The 20,501-nt window shown below is 45.3% G+C and overlaps 2 protein-coding genes across 6 annotated transcripts in view; one reads left to right on the forward strand and one right to left on the reverse strand.

Annotated features, from left to right (window-relative positions):
* Positions 1-20,501, forward strand: part of RCCD1 (RCC1 domain containing 1) — a 27,796-nt gene that overhangs the window by 2,421 nt on the left and 4,874 nt on the right. The window contains exons 4-9 of the mRNA XM_034668891.1: positions 118-292; positions 2,190-2,288; positions 2,661-2,831; positions 3,330-3,359; positions 3,883-4,072; positions 19,222-19,300. Of these exons, the coding sequence (XP_034524782.1) occupies positions 118-292; positions 2,190-2,288; positions 2,661-2,831; positions 3,330-3,359; positions 3,883-4,034 (627 nt within the window). The 3' untranslated portion in view covers positions 4,035-4,072; positions 19,222-19,300. The remainder of the gene's footprint in view (positions 1-117; positions 293-2,189; positions 2,289-2,660; positions 2,832-3,329; positions 3,360-3,882; positions 4,073-19,221; positions 19,301-20,501) is intronic.
* PRC1 (protein regulator of cytokinesis 1) overlaps positions 19,291-20,501 on the reverse strand; it is a 21,481-nt gene continuing 20,270 nt past the window's right edge. For all 5 annotated transcript variants that reach the window (XM_002919784.4, XM_011225687.3, XM_002919783.4 and 2 more), the window contains one exon: positions 19,291-20,444. In XM_002919784.4, coding sequence (XP_002919830.1) covers positions 20,416-20,444 — 29 coding nt within the window. In that variant the 3' untranslated portion in view covers positions 19,291-20,415. The remainder of the gene's footprint in view (positions 20,445-20,501) is intronic.

Genomic DNA, 20,501 nt, shown 5'->3' on the forward strand with positions numbered 1-20,501 from the left:
TTCTCCTGGGGCCAGGGCAGGTGAGGGGGCGTGGCCGCGTGGGCCTCCCGCGGGGGCGGGGCGGGGGCAGATAAAAACGTGGCTCCGCGTAGGAGGTGACTGTCTGGGGACCCGTGAGTGCACTGGGGAAGGAAGGGGAGGGGGACGTGCGTGGGCTCTCCCTTGCTCAGGCATGGACAGCTGGGCCACGGGACTCTGGAGGCCGAGCCGGAGCCGAGGCTGCTGGAGGCGCTGCAGGGCCTTCCCATGGCTGAGGTGGCCGCCGGTGGCTGGCACTCCGTGTGTGTGAGTGGTAGGTGACCTAGTGCCTCTGCGGACAAACTCAAGGTCTCCTAGGCTGCAAACCTTCCTGCTCTTCCTGTGTGGGTGGGTAGTCTCGCCAGTCCTAACACGTTCATCCCATGTTAGTCAGCCCGGTGGTTCAGGACTCCTCCGTGCCTCTCAAAGTCAGCCCTCTGCCCCAGCCATTACCCGCTCACACCCGGACGGTTGCAGTTGTTTGCTATCTTCTGTTGGTGGGCTCCCTCCTTCTCCACCCGTCCACCTCCAGCTGGGGCTGCCTTTCTAAGACACTGCAAGGGCGCAGGAAGGGGTGAGGTGGCAGCTGAGCTGAGGAGAATGGAGAAGAAAGGACACAGGGGGTCAGGTGGCCATGATGTGTGGAACACAGTGGACGCACAGATGCCCACAGGAAGGACGCTGTGGTGAGGGTGAGCCCAGAACGAGGACCTTCGTTTGGGATCGTAAGCCCACCGCCCTGGCAGGTCACCCAGCTGCAGCTGATTCCTAGGCGGTTGGGTGAGGCTGGAAGCAGGCAGTCTTTGCAAGGGTCTGCACCTGGGGCTCTGGCTGGGCTCTAGCTGCCGCTTCTATCCCTGGGGTGGGGGGGTTAGCTTTAAAAACAACATGTGCCTGCACTGCCACCCATAGTCTCCTGTCATGGGCCTGGCTTGGCAGCCAGACGTGAAAACTACTGGGCTGGAGGGAAGAGAAGACTAGAAACAGAGCCAGATGGGAAGTCTCACACTTCAGGTTGGAAGAAATTTGAAGTCTTGAGTTAGAGTGTTTGGAGCACAGATGCTTCAGACCAGACTGGCTAGGTTCAGATCATCACTTTGCCCCTTGTGACCTTGGGCAGAGCACTTCACCTTTCTGCGCCCCCTGTTTTCTCATGAATAAAACAGGGATGTTGTCATATAACCCTGTAGGGCTCTTCTGAGAATTAAATGATTATATTTGAAAGGTGCTTAAAACGCTGGTACAAAGTAAGCGCTTGATAAAAATTAGCTGCTGTCATTAGTGAATTTTTACGTGAGAGGCAAGGAAGGTGAGAGCTTCCAGAAGAGGCCTTCAACGAGGCCAGTGGTGGGTGGGGCTAAGGAAAGGGGTGTTATGGGCTCAGTGGGTTTGAAAGGGAGGCCGTTGGGAATTTCCAGAGATACATTTCTGAAGTGTGTGTGGTGGGTGTTAGGTGAAAGGGAAGTTTATGCCAAATGACCTCCAGAAGGAGTTGTAGACCAAAGAAAAAGGCCCCCAAGTCCAGCTTGACAAGAAACGGTTTACTAAGAGAGCTTCCGGACTCATGTCTTGGACGGGGGCAACACAGCTGTGACTGCACCCCCTCCTGCCAGACCTGCTTTTGTAGCCCTGGAGGCTGGGAGTCGGTGCCGGGCGAGCACCCAGGAGGAGAATGTTCGAGAGTGGTTCTGTTCCATCCCATCTCCAGAGAAAATCCAAGGACTTTATGCCCCAAGGGCGTTCTTAGGGTCTATTATGTGTGTGATTTTTAAAAAAGAAAGTGTGTCAGGGGCTGTCCTCAAGAGGCCTTCATTCAGGTCTCGGAGTTGTCGAGCTGGTCCCAGATGGCCTTAGTCCGGTTCACATGTAGGAGGTGGGGAGGGGGCAGTTTAGCAACACAGGGAAAACGTGAAACTGGAGAGGAAGGTCCAGGAGATGCTGTTTAAAGAAAAGGATGATGAAGGCGCTTGAGGGGGAAGGGAGCCCGTGAGACCAGGAAGCTGCTGGGGCCTTCGGGAGGCACTGCCCGGAGAGCTGCCTTGGGCAGGGCAGGCATTAGTTGTCCCCAGGGAGCTGATGGCTATACAGGCGCTTGGACGGATTCTGGGGGCTTAGGAGGGAAGGGTGTGGTTCACAGTCTGTTCAATGGGTCCCCTTTATTTCTTTTTCAGAGGCTGGGGATATTTATATCTGGGGCTGGAATGAGTCCGGGCAGCTGGCCCTGCCCACCAGGAGCCTGGCAGAGGATGGAAAGACAGTTGCAAAGGAAGGTGAGGGTCAGTTCTTCCACACGTTTCTGTCCTTCCTGACTCCTGGCCACATGCTGGCCTGAAACCTTGTAGTGCTCAGACGGGACATGTGACATCCCCTCTCTAGGATTCCGGGCTCTGGGGAGGGATGGGGGTTTGGCAGGGCTGATGGCAGCGTCCGCACCACACTCCCCCCTGACCTGTCAACTCCAGCACTTCTGGGGAACGTGGGGGCAGCGGTGGGGGAGGGGGAAGAGCACAGCCGTGGAGTCGATCACGGTGGGGGGCTGCTGGTGTTGCTGTCGTGCGGGCTGAGTCCCGGGGTGGCTAAGGTGTAGCCAGGGCTCCGCATTACCAGTCACAATTCCCCTCACTCTTGCTGCTTCTGTGAAGCCAGCGGACTGAACGAAGGTGGCTCTGAAGGGAGGAGAACCGCCAGGGCTGAGGATGGAGCCCCGGCCCCCTTCATAGCCCTCCAGCCCTTCCCGGCGTTGCTGGATCTCCCCCAGGACGCAGATGCTGTCCAGGCCAGCTGTGGCTCCCGGCACACAGCGGTGGTGACGAGTGAGTGGGGCTGGGCAGGTGGTGGGCTGACGGTGGAGCAGGAAGTCCCTCCACCCCGTCCCTTAGCTGCCGCTGCAGACAAGGCTGTGAGCCCCTTAAAAACTTGTACTTTAAGTGGCTCTGACAAGCACTGAGCGGCCGCCTCCCTCAGCGAGAACAGCCCCAGCCGCCGTGGGGCTTTAACAGTAGCTCCCCAGCTGTGAGGCTGGACGGTCCCCCCTTCTGGAGAGAGGCCAGGGTTTGCTGGCCGCTTTGAGCACGGGGCCTGCCAGGTCCAGCTGCTAAGACTCCTGAACTCCGTAGCTGTGAGATGTAGGCCAATCGGTTGCAAACTTGCGTCTGGATCCTTTCCCACCCACATGTGATTAGACGGCTGGTAGGGAATATGCTGTGCTTTGCCAGGCAGAGCTCAGGACACCTACAAGGTGCTGGCTGTGGACTGTGGCAGGCCATGCTAGACAATGCCTGTGACATCCCCTACTGTCCTTCTGGTTGTAGGAACTGGGGAGCTCTACACCTGGGGCTGGGGTAAGTAAAAGGTTTGCTTGTGTGATGCTTAAAGCAGGGGAGGAAGGGACCTGGGGGCAGAGGGTAGGAGACAGCAGCCATGCGGCCGGGTGGAAGCAGGGGCCTCGGCCTGACCCCTGGGAAGTCTGGGAAGGAAATGGTGCATGTTCTCTTGTCAAGAACAGATCTAAGCACACCAAAGGTCAGAGACCACACAGGAGAGAAAGAGATATTAGTACTTCCCATTCATCTTTCTGAAAAGTTGTCTTGAGGGAATAGTTAGGCAGCATTTATGATGCATCTGTTGGTCTGGTGCTGGGTAGAAAAAAAGTTAAAATAAAAATCTCTGCTCTGAATGTCTAGAGGAGCAGGAACCTGGAACAGCATCTTGCCCAGTGTGGCTGGTGGTCTGAGTTTCCATAGCGGACACCCATGGAGTGGCGCTTAGGCCCTGAATTTAGTCCGTGGGCTGATTTTCCTTCCTGGAGGGGAAAAGCCCCAAGGCCCAATGGAGAGGATGGCCAAGGGGCTCCTTTCACTTTAGGTAAATATGGACAGCTGGGCCACAAGGACACGACCAGCTTGGATCGGCCCCGCCGTGTGGAATATTTTGTAGATAAGCAACTCCAAGTAAGGGCTGTGAGCTGTGGGCCCTGGAACACCTACGTGTATGCTGTGGAGAAAGCGGAGAGCTGACCTGTACAGATGAGGGCGTAAAATAAACGTATGGTATAGTAAGTGATACACTTAACACCAGTAAGATTCCCGCCCCGCCTAGGAAACTATTGCCGGGGCCCCAGGGGCTCGGCATTCGCCCCTCCCCGCCTTACCTCAGAGCCCCGTCTGTCTTCACCTTTGTCCTCACGTTAGCGACACCTAAAGAGCTTTGGAAGGGAATGGCCGAGGCCAGCACTACAGACACAATGAAATCGGAACCTCTGCGTGCGGAGCCTAGAGGGGGGTAGATGGCAAAGCTCCCAGCGATCCCCCTGTGTTGTGCCCCACAGTTCATTCATTTGTATTGTTACGCGGTATTCCATCGTGTGAATATACCTCATTATATATTCTTTTGTTGGTGGTCATTTTTTCTTTTATTGAGTTAAAATACACATAACAGATGTACCATCTTAGCTATTTTTAGGTGTGTATTTCAGTAGTATTAAATAAATTCTCGTCGTTGTGCAGCCAACACCACCATTGACCCGCATAATTCTTTTCATCTTGTAAAACTTTTGACTTGTTGGGGCGCCTGGGTGGTTCAGTCGTTAAGCGTCTGCCTTCGGCTCAGGTCATGATCCTGGGGTCCTATGATCGAGCCCCGCATCGGGCTCCCTGCTCAGCGGGGAGCCTGCTTCTCCCTCTCCCTTTGCCCCTCCCCCTGCTTGTTCTCTCTCTCGCTTGTGCGCTTTCTCTGTCAAATAAATAAATAATCTTAAAAATGGGGCGCCTGGGTGGCACAGCGATTAAGTGTCTGCCTTGGGCTCAGGGCGTGATCCTGGTGTTATGGGATCGAGCCCCACATCAGGCTCCTCCGCTGGGAGCCTGCTTCTTCCTCTTCCCACTCCCCCTGCTTGTGTTCCCTCTCTCGCTGGCTGTCTCTATCTCTGTCGAATAAATAAATCTTTAAAAAAAATAATCTTAAAAATAAAAGCTTTTTAGCTGTTAAACAGTAATTCCCTCACTCCCCCCAGCCACCACCATGATCCTTCTGTTTTTCTGACTTTGACTACTCTGAGTGCCTCATATTAGTGGAATCATACAGTATTTATCTTCTTGTCACTAGCTTATGTCACTTAGCATAGTGTCCTCAGGGTTCATCCGTGTTGTAGCACATTGCAGAATTCCTCTTCAGGCCTGGATGATATCCTGTTGCATATACTGACCACCTTTTGTTTATCTGTTCATCAGTTGATGGACATTGGGTTGCTTCCGGGTTTCAGCTACTGAGAATAATGCTGCTGTGAACATAGGTGTGCAAATATTTCTTTGAGACCCTGTTTCCAATTCTTTGGCGTATATACTCAGAAGTGGATTTTCTGGGTCATATGGTAATTCTGTTTTTAGTTTTTTCATAAGCCTACATACTGTATTCCACGGATGCTGTAGCATTTTTAATTCCTACAACAGCATATAAGGCTCCAGTTTTCCCACATCCTCGTCCAACAGTGGTTTTCTGGTTTTTCTTGATAGTCACCATCCTAATGGGTGTAACGTGCTAACTCACTGTGGCATTGATTGCATTTCCCTAATGATTAGTGATGTCACACGCCTTCTCATGAGCTTATTGGCTATTCGTATATCTTCTTTGGAAAAATGCCTATTCAGATGCTTTGACTGATTTTGAATTGAGTTACTCGGTTTTTGTTGTTGAGTTTTAGGAGTTCCCTGTGTTTCTGGGTATTCATTCCTCATCGGATATGTGATTTGGAAATATTTTCTCCCGTGGGTTGCCTTTTTACTCTGTTGATAGGGTCTCTTGATGTAAAAAACAAAACAAAAAACTTTAATTTTCATGAAGTCTGACTTGTTTTTCTTTTGTTGCCTGTGTCTTCGGTGTCCTGTTAAATCATTGCTAAATCCAATGTCATGAGGCTTTTGTCCTATGTTTTCTTCCAAGAGTAGTAGTATTTTATGTCCTGCGTTTAGGTCCTTGATCCATTTTTGAGTTAATTCACATACATGATATTAAGTAAGGGTCCAACTTTGTTCTTTTGTGTGATTGTGCATTTTCCCTGCACCATTTGTGGAAAAGACTGTTCTTTTCCTATTGAGTGGTTGTGGCACCCTTGTCGAAAATCATTTGACCATATATGCAAGGGTTTACTTCTAGGCTGTCTGTTCTGTTTCATCAGTCTGTACGTCTGTCCTTATGCCAGTGCCACACTGTTTTGATTGCTGAAGCTTTGTGTAGTAGGTTTTAAAATCAGGAAGTGTGAGTCCTCTAGTTTTGTTTTTCTTTTTCAGAATGTTTTGGCTAGAGACACCTGGGTGGCTCAGTGGGTTAAGCGTCTGCGTTTGGCTCAGCTCATGATCCCAGGGTCCTGGGGTCGAGTTCTGCATCGGGATCCTTCCTCAGCAGGGAGCCTGCTTCTCCCTCTCCCTCTGCCCCTCCCCCTACTTGTGCATGTGCGTGCTCTTTCTCTCTCTGACAAATAAATAAAAATCTTAAAAAAAAATGTTTTGGCTATTTCGGGTCCCTTGAGATTGCATATGAATTTTAGGATGGGTATTTCTATTTCTATAAAAAATGTCACCAGGATTTCAATAGGGATTATATTGAATCTGTAGATCACTTTGGGTAGTGTTGACATTTTAACAATATTAAGTCTTCCATGAATATGGGATGTATTTCCATTTATTTATGTCTTCTTTAATTGTTTTCAGCAGCATTTTGTAGTTTTCTTTCTTTTTTTTTTCTTTCTTTTCTTTTTTCTTTTCGCCTTCATCCATCTAGCTAAAAGTTTGTCAATATTATTTGTCTTTTCAGAGAACCAACTTTTGGTTCCATTGATTATCCCTGTTTTTCTATTCTCAATTTCCTTTATCTGTGCTATACTCTTTATTATTTCCTTCCTTCAGCTAGTTTTGACTTTAGTTCTTTTTTTTTTCTAGTTTAAAGTTGTTGACTTCAGATCTTTCTTGTTTTTATTTATTTTTATTTTTAAAAGATTTCATTTGAGATGGAACGCACGAGTGAGGGAATGAGAGAGAGCATGAGCAGGGGAGAGGGGCAGAGGGAGAAACACACTCCTCGCTGGGCTTCAGTGTGGGGCTCCATCCCAGGACCCGGGAACCATGACCCAAACCAAAGGCAGCTGCTTAGCCAACTGAGCCACCCAGGTGCCCCTCTTCCTTCCTTTTAAATACGAGCATTTATAGCTATAAATTCCGCCCTTAGCACCACTTTTTCTGCGTCCTCTGAGTTTTGGTATGTTGTGTTTTCATTTTCATTTGTCTCTATATTCTGGTTTGCCCCATGATTTCTTCTTTGATCCATTGGTTGCTTGAAATGTATTGTTTATTTCCACAATATTGTGAATTTTCAGTTTTCTTTGTATTGATTTCTAACTTCATCCTGCTGTGGTCAGAGAAAATACCGTGTTTGATATCTTTATTAAGTTTTAAACTTTAATTCCAGGATAGCTAACACAGTGTTCTATCAGCTTCAGGTGTGCAGTGTGGTGATTCAGCAATTCCGTACGTTACTCAGTGCTCGTCCTGATAGGTGTGCTCTCAATCCCCTTCACCTGTTGCACCATCCCCCTCTTACCTCCCCTTTGGTAACCATCTGTTTGTTCTCTACAGTTAAGAGTCTCTTTCTTGGTTTGTTTTTTTTGGTTTTTTTTTTTTTTTTTTTTTTTTTTTTTTTTTGCTTCTTTTGTTTCTTAAATACCACATTTGAGTGAAATCCTGTGGTATTTGTCTTTCTCTGATGGACTTATTTCACTTAGCATTGTATAATGCTAGCTCCATCCGTGTATAACTAGCTCCATCCGTGTTGTTGCAAGTGGCCAGAGTTCATTCTTTTCATGGCTGAATACTCTGCCCCCCCCAACATCGTTATCCACTCATCTGTTGGTGGACACTTGGGCTACTTCCGTAATCGGCTATTGTAAATAACGCTGCTATACACGTGGGGTGCGTGTATCCCTTGAAATTAGTGTTTTTATATTTTTGGAGTAAATACCCAGTACGGTAGTTCTATTTCTAACTTTTTGAGGATGGTCTGTTTTCCACAGTGAAGGGTTCCTTTTTTGCCACATCTTTGCCAACACTTACTATTTCTCGTCTTTTTGATTCTGACCATTCTGACAGCTGTGAGGTGATGGCTTGTTGTGCTTTTGATTTGCGTTTCCCTGCTGATGAGCGATGTCGAGCATCTTTTCATGTGTCTGTCGGCCATCTGCGTGTCGTCTTTGGAGGTAGGTTGCCTTTTCATTTTGTTGGTTGTTTCCTTCACGGTGCAGAAGCTTTTTATTTTAGTGACGTCCCGGTAGTTTATTTTTGCTTCATGTCCCTTGTCTCAGGAGGTGTATCTAGAAACGTGTTGCTAAAAAGTGTGAGAGACATTACTGCCTATGCTCCCTTCTAGGATTTCTGTGACTTCAGGTCTCACATTTTGATCTTTAATCCATTTTGAGCTTATTTTTGTGCGTGTGGAAGCAGGTGCTCCGGTTTGGTTGCTGTGTTTTGATTCTGCGGGCGGCTGTCCAGTTTTCCTAACACCGTTTGTTGTTGAGACTTTTCCTCATTGACCTGGTTTGTCAAAGATTAATTGACCATTTATTTGATTGTTGGTTTGTTTCTGGGTTTTCTATTCTCTTCCATTGATCTATGTGTCCGTTTATGCCAGTGCCTACTGTCCTGATGAATACAGCTTCATAATATAACTTGAAGCCTGGAATTGTGATACCGCTGGTTTCGTTTTTGTTTTTCAAGATTGCTTCGGCTATTCGGGATCTTTTGCGGTTCCGTGCGAACTTCAGGCTTGTTGTAGTTCTGTGAGAAATGCTGTTGCTATTTTGATAGGGATTGCCCTGTATGACATTAGGCTACTTAATTTGCGGCCTAATACGTGGTCTGTTGTGGAGAATGTCCCGTGTGCACCTGAGAGGAATGTGTGTGTTGCTTTTGGGTGGAGTGTTGTGCACGTGTCTGTCAGATCTAGTTGGTTTTTACTGTGTTGTGTAGGTCCTCTGTTTCCTTCTGTCTGGTTCTATTATTGTGAGTGGGGTGTTGAAGTCTCTGTTACTGGAGAGCTGCTTCTCCCAAGATCTTAGGGGAAGAGAGGAAAAAATGAAACAAGACAAAACCAGAGAGGGAGACAAACCATAAAAGACTCTTAATCCTAGAAAACAAACTTCGGGTTGCTGGAGGGGAGGGTGGTGGGGGGATGGGGTAACTGGGTGGTGGACATTGGGGAGGGTTGTAATGGCTGATGAATCACAGACCTGTACCCCTGAAACAAATAATATATGTTAATAAAAAAAAACGTGTTTCTCCCTTCAATTTTGTCAGTTTTTGCTTCATAGATTTTGATGGTCTGTCATTAGGTGTGTAAGTGCTTATAATTGTTATATTTTCTTGCTGTATGGAGCCTTGTATTAATATGTAATGTTCTTTTTTGAGTTATGTACCTTTTTGGACTGAAAGTCAATTTTGTCTGATATTAGTATAGCTCCTGCTTTCTTTGGTACCTATTTGCATGGAATATCTCTTTCCATCTTTTCACTTTCAGCCTGCTTGTGTCTTTGGATCTTAAGTGAGTCTCTTGAAGACAGCATACAGTGGTACATGTGTTTTTATCCATCATGCCAACTGCTGTCTTTTTTTTTTTTTTGAGAGAGAGAGAAAGCACAAGAGGGGGGTGGCAGAGGGAGAGGCAGGCTCCCCACTGAGCAGGGAGGCTGAAGTGGGACTTGATCCCAGGACCCTGAGATCATGACTCAACCAAGGCAGATGCTTAACCAGCTGAGCCACCCAGGTGCCCCCTAGTCACTGTCTTTTGATTGGAGAATTTAACCCATTTCCATTTAAAGTAATTACTGATGAGGAGGGACTTACTTCTGTCATCATACTATTTATTTTCTCTCTGCACTTACCACTTTTTTGTCCCTTTTTTCCTGCATTCCTTGTGTTTAGGGTGATTTTTGTTTTGTAGTGAAATGTTTAAATCTCTTGTCATGTCCTTTTGTGTGACTTTATAGCTGTTTCTTTTGTGGCTGCTGTGGGGATTACATTTAATATAAAAATTATAACATTCTAATTTGAATTTATAACAACTTAACTTTAGTAATGTAGAAAAACTCTGCTCCTTTATAGCTCTGCCCCACCCCTTTGTTGTTCATGTCCTAAAATTACATCTTAATATAGTGTGTGCCCCAGAACATAAACTAATAATTCTTTTAAATGCATTAGTCTCCCAAGTCATGTAGAAAATAAGATTTGGCTTCACGTGACTTAATCTTGTTGAGGATGCCTTGTATGTGATGATTCACGTCTCTCTTGCTGCTTTTAAGTTTTGCTCTTTGTCTTTGGAAAGTTTGACTGTGATGTGTCTTAATATGGATCCGAGTTCATTTACTTGGGAGTTTACTGAGCTTCTTGGATGTTTATAGTCATGTCTTTTTTCAAGTTTGGGAAGTTTTCAGCCATTATTTCTTCAAATGCTCCCTTTGCCCCTTTCTCTCTCCTCTTTCCAGGACTCCTGTGAGGTAGGTGTGGGTCCTTGAGTTGATGTCCTGGTGGTCTGTTAGGCTTTGTTCACTTTGCTCAGTCCTTTTTTCTTTCTGTTCCTCAGCCTCAATAATTCTCATTGTCCCGTCTTCAGTATCTGATTCTTTCCTCTGCCTCCTCAACTCTGCCTTTGAATCCAGATGGTGAAGTTTTCATTTGAGAACTGTACTTAGCAGCTCCAGAATTCCTTTTTGGTTTCTTTTTAGGTTTTCCATCTCCTTAATGATATTTCCGTTTTGTTCGCTTTCTTAACTTTCTCCACATCTTTGTTTAGCTCTTTAAGCACATTTAAAACCGTTATTTTAAAGCCTTTTTCAAGGAGCGCCCAGGTGGCTCAGTCAGTTGTCTGCCTTCAGTTCAGGTCGAGATCCCAGTGTCCTTTGATCGAGTCCCGTGTTGGGCTCCTGGGTCAGTGAGGAGTTTGCTTCTCCGTCTCCCTCTAACCCTCCTCCCTGCTCATACTTTCTCTCTCTCAAAGAAATAATCTTTAAAAAATAATTTTTAAAAAAGCCTTTGTCAAACATGCCTGCCATTAAGCTTCTCAGGGAGATTATTTTTTCCTTTGAATGGGCTATACTTTCCTGTTTCTCTGTAAACCTTGTGACTTTTTGTTGAACATGGGACATTTAAATCCAGTAATGTAGTAAATCTGGAAATTGGATTCTCCCCTCTTTCCAAGGATTGCTGTTTTTTATTGTTTTTATTTTCTTATTGTTGTAAGCTGTCTCTGTACCAAGAATCATCCTGAGGTGTAAACTTTTTCTTCTTATGTCTTTTCTAAGCCTTTCCTTGGGCATGCACAGTCCCTTTCTCATTTTCCCCACATATGCAGAAGTTCGGGAATATGCTAGTCTTTTTTTTTTTTAAACTTATTTGAGAGAGCATGTGCGGTGGGGGGGAGGGGCAGAGAAGGGGAGACAAAATCTCAAACTGACTCTGCTGGGTGTGGAGCCCATCGCAGAGTTCGAACTCCCGACCCTGAGATCACGACCTGAGCAGAAATTGAGTCAGATGTTCAACTGACTGTGTCACCCGCTGCCCCCAATGGGCCAGTCTTTAATATCTGGCTCCTCCCAAAAGGCGAAAAGTGAAAAGTGGAGGGGGAACCGAAAGGCATCAGCCCCTTAAATCTCCTGGGAGTCCCTGGAACCAGAGTGGGACAGGCTCGCAGCCATAGGCGGAGGTCCGGCGCCCGTGGCTGCCTGCCTCGCTGCACCTCCGATCGGCAGCCGCCACCCGCGCACAGGGCCCGCGGTTGGGAGGACGGGTTCCTCCCGTATCCCACCCCCCGACTCGTGGGGCTGTGCGCCGGCTGCTCGAGGTGTTCCGTAAGCGGCTGCCCTGTGGCCGGGGTCGGGGTGGGCGGCCGCTGCCGTGCGCGCTGCAACTGCCCGACGTCCGTCGCGGTTCTACCAGCCAGGCCTCCCGCGGCGGGCGGCGAGCCCGCAGCTAACTCCATCCGAACAGTCCAGCCAACGGGTTCTGCCCGCGCCGTCGTCTCCGTGCGGGGCGGGCCCTTCCGCTCTGCCTTTTCCCAGAATCCTCTCCGATGCTCCTTTTGTTTCTGATTGTTGGCCAGAAACCTTGTGCACCTGTGTCCAGGTTCGTCTGCAGAACATTCGCGGTACCGTCACCGGAGCGCAGGGCGGGCTCGTGGTGCCGCAGACGCCGGCGCGCGCCCCAGTTCGCGTTTGCGTTTCCCCCAAACGGGTGAGGTCGAGCAGCTTGTCGTGTATCTATCGGCCGTTTGGAGTTTTTCTGTTTTAAGGCGCCTGCTTCAGCTTTCTGCCCTTTTAAATTTTTCTGTGTTTTTCTTGGCGGTTTGTGTTCTTCATGCACGTTAGGTACGAGTCCCTCAACAGTTACGTGTGGAGAATGTTTTCTGCCACGTCGGTTTTTCAGTCTGGGTGCTGTTTTCTGGTGTTAACCAGTCTGTGGGCACTGTTCCTCTGCGCCGTAATGCTCAGAGCGTCTTACACATAACTCATATTGATCAACATAAGTTGTTTTTTTTGTAAAGATTTTATTTATTTGAGAAGCTGAGCAAGGAGCCGAATATGGGGCTCTATCCCAGGACTCTGGGATCATGACCTGAACTGAAGGCAGACGCTCAACTGACAGCCCCCCAGGCACCCAACATAAAGTTCTTAATGTCAACTTTATCAGTATTTCCTTTTATGGTTAATTGGTGTGTGTGTGTGTGTGTATGTGATTTAAGAAATTTTTCCTGACTGTGTTGTCTTTACGATACTTTTTTTTCTTGTGGTAAAAAATACTTCACATAAAATTTACCATTTAGCCATTTTTAAGTGTGTAGCTCAGTGGTATTAGGTACATTCACTCTGTTGTGCAACCAGCACCATCCACTCCAGGACTTTTAATTCTACTGAAATTCTGTGCCCATTAAACACGAAGTCCTCAGCCCCCCACACCCATCCCCAGCAACCATCATTCTACCATCTGCCTAATTTTTTATCTTTTTTCAAGCAGCTAGCCATTATGTCCACACCCCGTGATTGGAGATGCCACCATTATCTTGTACCCAGGTTCTACATGTATTTGGGTCTATTTCTAGACTTTCTGTTCTGATCTGGTGTGTACCACATTGCATTACAGAAGCTTTATAGGATATTTTGTTCTGATAGGGCTTGCACCCTTCCCCCTCCTGTAGTCTGGTTGTTTCATTTTTAAGTTTTGGGAGTTTTCTTTTATAAATTCTGGATACGTATCCTTTATCAGATACATGACTTGCAAATATTTTCTCCTAGTTGGTAGTTTGTTTCTTCAGTGTCTTAACAGTATCTTGTGCAAAGCAAGTCTTAAAAGCGGCTCAAGTCCAACTTGGTATTTTTTTTTCTTTTATGGATCGTGTTTTTTGATGTCGTAACTAAGAACTCTGCCTGACCAAATACCACGAGTATTTTCTGTTCTAAAAGCAATATTGGGGCCCCTGGGTGGCTCAGTCGTCAAGCGTCTGCCTTTGGCTCAGGTCATGATCGCAGCGTTCCGGGATCGAGTCCCACATCTGGCTCGTTGCTCAGCAGGAAGCTTGCTTCTCCCTCTCCCACTCCCCCTGCTTGTGTTCCCTCTCTTGCTGCCTCTCTCTCTCTGCCAAATAAATAAATAAAATCTTAAAAAATAAATAAAACCAATGTTGATTTAGATTTTATGTTAAGATCTTTGATCTAAGTTTTGCCTTGTGAGTAGTGAGACATACGTAGAACTTTGTTTGGCATGTGAATATCCAATTATTCAACACCATCTGTTGAAAATACTATCCTGTCTTGCCTTTGCACCTTCTTCAGGAGCCATTTGACCACATTTGTGAGGGTCTTTATAGACTCAGTATTCTGTTTACTGACCTGTTTCTGTCTTTCACCAATAAATACCACCTTGTCTTGATTGCAACAGCAATATAACTAGCCTCAAATTAGGGTGAGTCCTCCAAGTTGCTTCTTTTAAAAAATTCTTTGGCTATTCTGGTTTGTGTTTCCATATAAATTTAGTGTTAACGTATCTGTATCTACCCAAAAAATTCTGCAATTTTGATTGGACGCACATTAGATCTACGGATCATTTGGGGGAGAACAGACATCTCACTGTGTTGAGTATTCCAATCCAAGAGGGTAGTATATCTGTTTTGGTCTTTTCTCTTTCACCAGTATTCTGCAGTTTTCAGCAGACAGGTACGTGTTTTGATTTATACCTAGGTAGTTCATTGTTTTGGAGTTATTTTAAATGCTGTTTTGCAAATTTTAGTTTTCAATTGTTGATTGCTAGTATGTAGATATGAAGTTGATTTTGTAGGTTAACCTTGTGTGCTGCAGCCTTGCTAAAGTACTGATTGGAGCTTTTTGTAGGTTCCTTGGCATCCACAAATCATGATGTTGTCTGTGAATAGATAGTTTAATTTCTTCTTGCCAATCTATGTGTCATTTCTTTCTTCTTGCCTTTTTGCACTGGTTAGGAGTTCCAGTATAATATTCAATAGGAGTAGTGAGAGCAGACCTCTTCCCCTTGTTTGCGGTCTCATGGGGAAAGCAACAGTCTTTAGTCATTGTATGTTACCCAGGAGTTGACTTTGGTAGATGCCATTTATCAGGTTAAGGAATATTCCTTTTACTCCTAATTTTCTGGAAGTTTTTATCATAAATTTTGTGAAGTGTTTGCATCAACTGATATAATCATGTGGATTTTCTTCTTTGGTTTGTTAATGTGGTAGATTACAGTGATATTACTTAAAAATTATATTGTTTACATACCAGAGAATTCACCCTTTTAATCTACACAACTCAGTGGTTTTTAGTACATCCACAGTGTTGTGCAACAACCATCACCACAATCTAGTTTCAGAACATTTCAACCCCCCAAAAACAACCCCTACCAGTTAGTAGCCCCTGCCCATTTACGTCTAGCCCCTGGCAACCCCTACTCTTCCTCCTATTTCTATGGATTTGCCTGTTCTAGGTGTTTCACATAAATGGAGTCTTACAGCATACAGCTTTTTGTGTCAGGGCTCGAGTTAGCACAGTATTTTCAAGGTTCATCCATTGTTCCTTTTCATGGCTACAAAATATTATGGGGATATACTTAATTTCGTTTATCCTTTCATCAACTGATGAACAGTTGAATGATTTCTACTTTTTCGCTATTATGAATAATGTTGTAAACATTCATATATATTTTTGTGAACATGTTTCAGTTGGGTATTACTACCTAGGCGTGGCTCAGTTCGTTAAATGTCTGACTTCGGCTCGGGTCCTGATCTTAGGGTCCTAGGTTTGAGACCCACATCTGGCTTCCAGCTCGGTAGGGAGTCTGCTTGTCCTTCTCCCTGTGCTCACTCGCTCTCAAAATCCCCTGCTGAGCAGGGAGCCTGATGTGGGCCTCAGTCCCCCTGAGCCAAAGGCAGATGCTTAACCAACTGAGCCACCCAGGTGCCCCATAAATAAATAAAATTTTTAAATACCTAGGAGTGAAATTGCTGGGTCCCATGGTAAGTTAACTTTTTGAGGAAACACCAGACTTCCAAAGCCACTGCCCCGTTTTACATTCCCACCGGCAATCTAGAGCCAGCCTTGCATTGCCAGCGTGAACTCTACTTTGTGATGACGTATTCTTGTTTTTGGGTTCAGTTTGCTGTATTACGGATTTTTGTGTCTGTTCATAAGGGATAGTAGTCTGTAGTTTTCTTGTTTTGTGTTCCTGTGGTTTTGATACCAGGGTCATTCTCATAAAATGAGTGAAAAGTGGTATGTCTACTGTTTTCTGGAAGAAATTGTATAGAATTGGTGTTATTTCTAATTTAAATGTTTAATTGAATCTACTGGTGATACTGTCTAGGCTGGAAGTTTTCATTTTCAGAAGGTTTGCAATGATGGGATTAAATTTCTTTGATTGCTGTAGGACTATTCAGATATTTCTTTTGGGGTGAGTTTGGTAATTTGTGTCTTTCAGGGAATTTGTCCACTTAAGTTGTGAAATTTCTGTGCATAGTTAATATTCATTCATGATCCCTTTCAAGTTTGTGGAGTCTATAGTGATAAGCCCTACTTTGATTCCTGGTATTTTTTTCTCCTTTTCACTAAAAGTTTACCGACCCCCCCCCCCGGAACCAGATTTTTATTTCCTCTGTATTGCTTTGGTCCTTTCAATTTCATTGCTTCTTGCTCTTAGGTTTACTTCCTTTCTTCTAGTCAGGTTATTTTGGGTTTTTTTGTTTAATGTAGCACCTTAAATTATTGAGACTTTTCTTCTAATACAAGCATTTAATACTGTAAAATGTCCTCTATTGCTTTAGTATTTTGGTATTTAGTATTTTCATTTTTGTTCAGTTCAAAATATCTGCGAATTCCTTTTGAAACTTCCTCTTTTTTTAAAGATTGTATTTGGGCATTTTCTGAGAGCGTTTTTGTTGTTATAGTTTAATTCCATTATGGTCAGAACATTTTGATCGCTTAAATTTTTTTAAAATGTGGGACGCCTGGGTGGCTCAGTTAAGTGTCCATCCAACTCTTGCTTTTGGCTCAGGTCGTGACCTCATGGGTTGTGAGATGGAGCCCCACGTGGGTCTCTACGCTCGGGGTGGGGGGGGAGTCTGCTTGAGGATTCTCTCCCCTGCCCCTCTGTGCACACAGGCTCTCTCTCTCTAAATATTTAAATTTTTAAAAAATTTGTTAAGGCTTATGACCCAGAATATGGTCTATTTTTGGTCACTGTGCCATATGCACTTTACAAAAGGACATGTTTTCTGCTGTTGCTGGTTGGTGTTCTGCAACTAGGTCCAGCTGGTTAATGGTGGGATTAGTTTCTTCTAGAGCCTTGACTATTTTTTATCTGGTAGATTTGTCTATTTTTTCCTTTCAGTTCTATCAGTTTTTGCTTTCTGTATTTTTTTTTTAAAGATTTTATTTATTTATTTGACAGAGATAGAGACAGCCAGCGAGAGAGGAAACACAAGCAGGGGGAGCGGGAGAGGAAGACGCAGGCTCATAGTGGAGGAGCCTGATGTGGGGCTCGAACCCATAACGCCGGGATCACGCCCTGAGCCGAAGGCAGACGCCTAACCGCTGTGCCACCCAGGCGCCCCTGCTTTCTGTATTTTGATGCTGTTTTAGGTGTACAAACATTGAGAATTGGGATGTCCCTGGAAATGGTGTAGGAACTCCACAGTTCTGTGTTTCCGCAAAAGCAGCTAATGAACTCGCAGAAACTGTCAGTCAACTTTTGCAGAACTCTAGAAATCCAGTCAAAAACTTCCAATGGCCCGGGGAGAAAGCAGCTGTTTGTAGGCAGGTGCGCTGTGGCATTTCAAATCACCCGCCAGCCACGCCCCACGCGGGGGTCGTAATGAGGACAGGGCTCACGTTTCGGTGCATGTTTGTGGCACCAGGAGGAGGAATATAGTCCTTCTCAAAGAATTGTGACTAGATGTTGACTTCTCCGGCATTTCCCTGAAAGACCCACGTAAGAGCTGGCCTTTGTTTTGCCAGACTCCGTGTCCCCTAGGCTGGGTGGCTTTTGCCAAAGGTATTTAAGGGCACGAGGATTGGCTGCAAAAGCTTGGACAAGGGACGGTAGTTGGGACAGGCAATACACATACAAAAAGCCTGGGAAGAAAGAAGCTGGGAAAGGAGGTACATAGGGAAAGGCCTTTTAAAGCTCCCACAGTGCACTGAGGAAGTGAGAAAGCCTAGCCCACGCCTAGGGCTGGTGGCGACCCTCAGGAAAGCCTGAGAAAACACCATGCTTCCACTCTGCTGGTCTTTAGGCTCCACACAGGCGAGGAGAGGCCGAGACAGAGCTATCTCGCAGCTGAGCCATGAAGGAGTGTGCCAAAACAGAGCCCATTTGTAATGTTTCCTCTTCATTTTCAGTAATCTCTGCACTCATCCTGGGGCTCGAACTCACAACCCTGAGATCATGAGTTGCATGCTTCTCCCCCTGAGCCAGCCAGGCACTCCTCATTTTTAATGAGTTTAGCAAACAGGATACAAGAGCAATATACAGAAATCAACTGCATTCCTGTAGGCAGGCAACAACCAGGAACTGTCATTTAAAAATAGCATCCAGAAATATGAAATACTTAGGAATAAATCTGACAAAGATGTGAAAGGCCTGTATATATGACCTATAAAATATCCGTGAGAAAAAACCTAAATCAATGGAGATGTCAGTTCTCCCTAAACTGATCTATAGATCCAATAATCCTTGATTTTTTTTGTAGAAACTGACAAGCTGATTCTGTAATTCACATGCAAATGCGAAGGACCTGGAACAGCCAAAGTGACTTTTAAAGGTGTAAGCATCTGGCTGGCTCAGCAGGTAGAGCATGCAACTCGATCTCAGTCATGAGTTCAAGTCCCACGTGAGGTGTGGAGCTGACTTAAATGATAAAAATGGAAGAAAAAAAAAGACCGCGTGGTATGGGCATTAGGACAAATGGATGCAACTGATTTTTGACTGAGGTACAAGGCAGTGCAGTGGAGAAACGACAGCCTTTTCAACTCATGTTGCTGGATACCTTGATACCTGTATGCAAAGAAAATAAAGTCCTACTTGGAGCCATGCACAGGGATACACAGCCAAAATGGATCACAGACATAAATGTAAAATCTGAAATTTTAAACTTCTAGAAAACTGTTACCTCTGGGGTTAGGTTATGAGTTCTTAGAACAAAATCACAATCTAAAGAAAAATGGGACTTCATCAAAGTTAACCCTCTGTTCTTCAGAAACACTGTTAAAAGAATGAAAAAGCCAGACTGGGAGAAGATTTTTGCAAAACCTAGGATCTCAGGACTTGATTGGGGCGATGGTTTCATGGGTGTACATATGCGACATCACAACTTATCCAAGCATACACTTGATCATGTGTGCATTTTCTAGTCAAAATAAAGGCTGTTAAAAAACCAAAAGGCCAGACAGCCTCCCCCTATAAAAGCTAATCCTGTTAAGGACAGACAACAATGCAGCCAGAAATTTCCTAATATGACTTCAGCCCACTTATGTATCAGGAGTTGGACTTTTTCTCTCATACTTTTTTCTCAAAGTAAAAAATATTTTTAATTTAGAAATAAGTGCATTAAAGAATATAAAAATCACACTTATGACTAAAAATTTCTTATATGTTCTTTTGGTCCTTCCAGTTTTCCACAGACCAAACTGACCGAAAAATGATTTGGGAAAAAAACAAAAAACACCACCATGTATCTATCTTTTTGAAAGGTAAGTATACACATTAATTTATTTTTAAGAATATATTTATATTTTTAAAAACAGGACATGTATACGTCTAACAGCATGGCTGACACAGACCCAACCCATGCCGGTAAGCTTTCGAGAACCATTGAATGTGCTGACAGTAGTACGGGCACAGGCAGACAGAATAAGAATAAATAGTGCTTCGGGGAGAGCAGTAGTGATCGGTAGGGTGGGTGAAGATGTGGACGGTGTAGCAGAAACAACTCCCCAGTACTGATATGTGCAAAGTTCCAGATCTCCGGGACAGAAAGGGCCCCACCCACCCCAACAGCCTCCCCACAGGGCTGCCCACTGCAGGGGGTCGATGAACTCCGGCACAGCGGGCACAGGGCTGGGGGCCTCAACCCAGAGAAGGTAAAGAAACAGAGTTCAGACAAGCATGTGTGCGTCCACACATATCCCCACAAAGGGCATTGCACTCTATAACAGAACTGTACCCCATTTAACAAAGGAGCTCCCAGCCTCTCTGTCACCTCTTTGGCAGTAAGTCAGGCCATCTCAACTTTGGACACACAGACATCCTCAGCAGGAGGAAGGCTATCCTGTGTCGTGGAGACAGGTGAGAGCAAAGCTGTCATAGCTATAGCATTAATGGAACATCCCTAAGCAAAAAAGATGTTAATTACTAATTATAAGGGTACAAGGCAATATGACTTCATGTCCCAGGCCCCAAGGATGGGCACAGTCATTTTCCTACACAAGGTGAAATAGAGCCAGCCCCTGATCGTGCTTCAGCAAGTGGAATTATGGGGCAGAGAAAGAAATTAGGTTCCATCTGCTAAAATTTGCACTTACCGCTATGAACTAAGTTTTAATGTATTTCTTGGGTCAAAACAAAATCCAAGTTTTTGAAGACCCACTAAACCTATGATGGATTTTCCTCTGTAAACTCATTCACTTCTGTCAGGCCCATTATAGTGGAACCTGTCTAGATTTTCAAGCACACCTAAACTCAAGAAAAATCAAAGCCACCCCTGTATAATTTAGATCTAGTCTAGGCACAGGAAGCCACAGCTGGCTGGCTGGTCAGGGCTTCTCAGGACTGAATGTTGGTCGAATTGAGGATTCGAGAAGTAGCGTCAGATTTGGAAGCCTTTGAAAGTTCTCGCTGTTGAAAAATAAAAAATGTCAGTGGCAGTACTGTCCCTCTCCTGCATGCCCACCC

Source organism: Ailuropoda melanoleuca, chromosome 9, assembly GCF_002007445.2.
Source record: "Ailuropoda melanoleuca isolate Jingjing chromosome 9, ASM200744v2, whole genome shotgun sequence".
NCBI classification, from domain to species: Eukaryota; Metazoa; Chordata; class Mammalia; order Carnivora; family Ursidae; genus Ailuropoda; species Ailuropoda melanoleuca.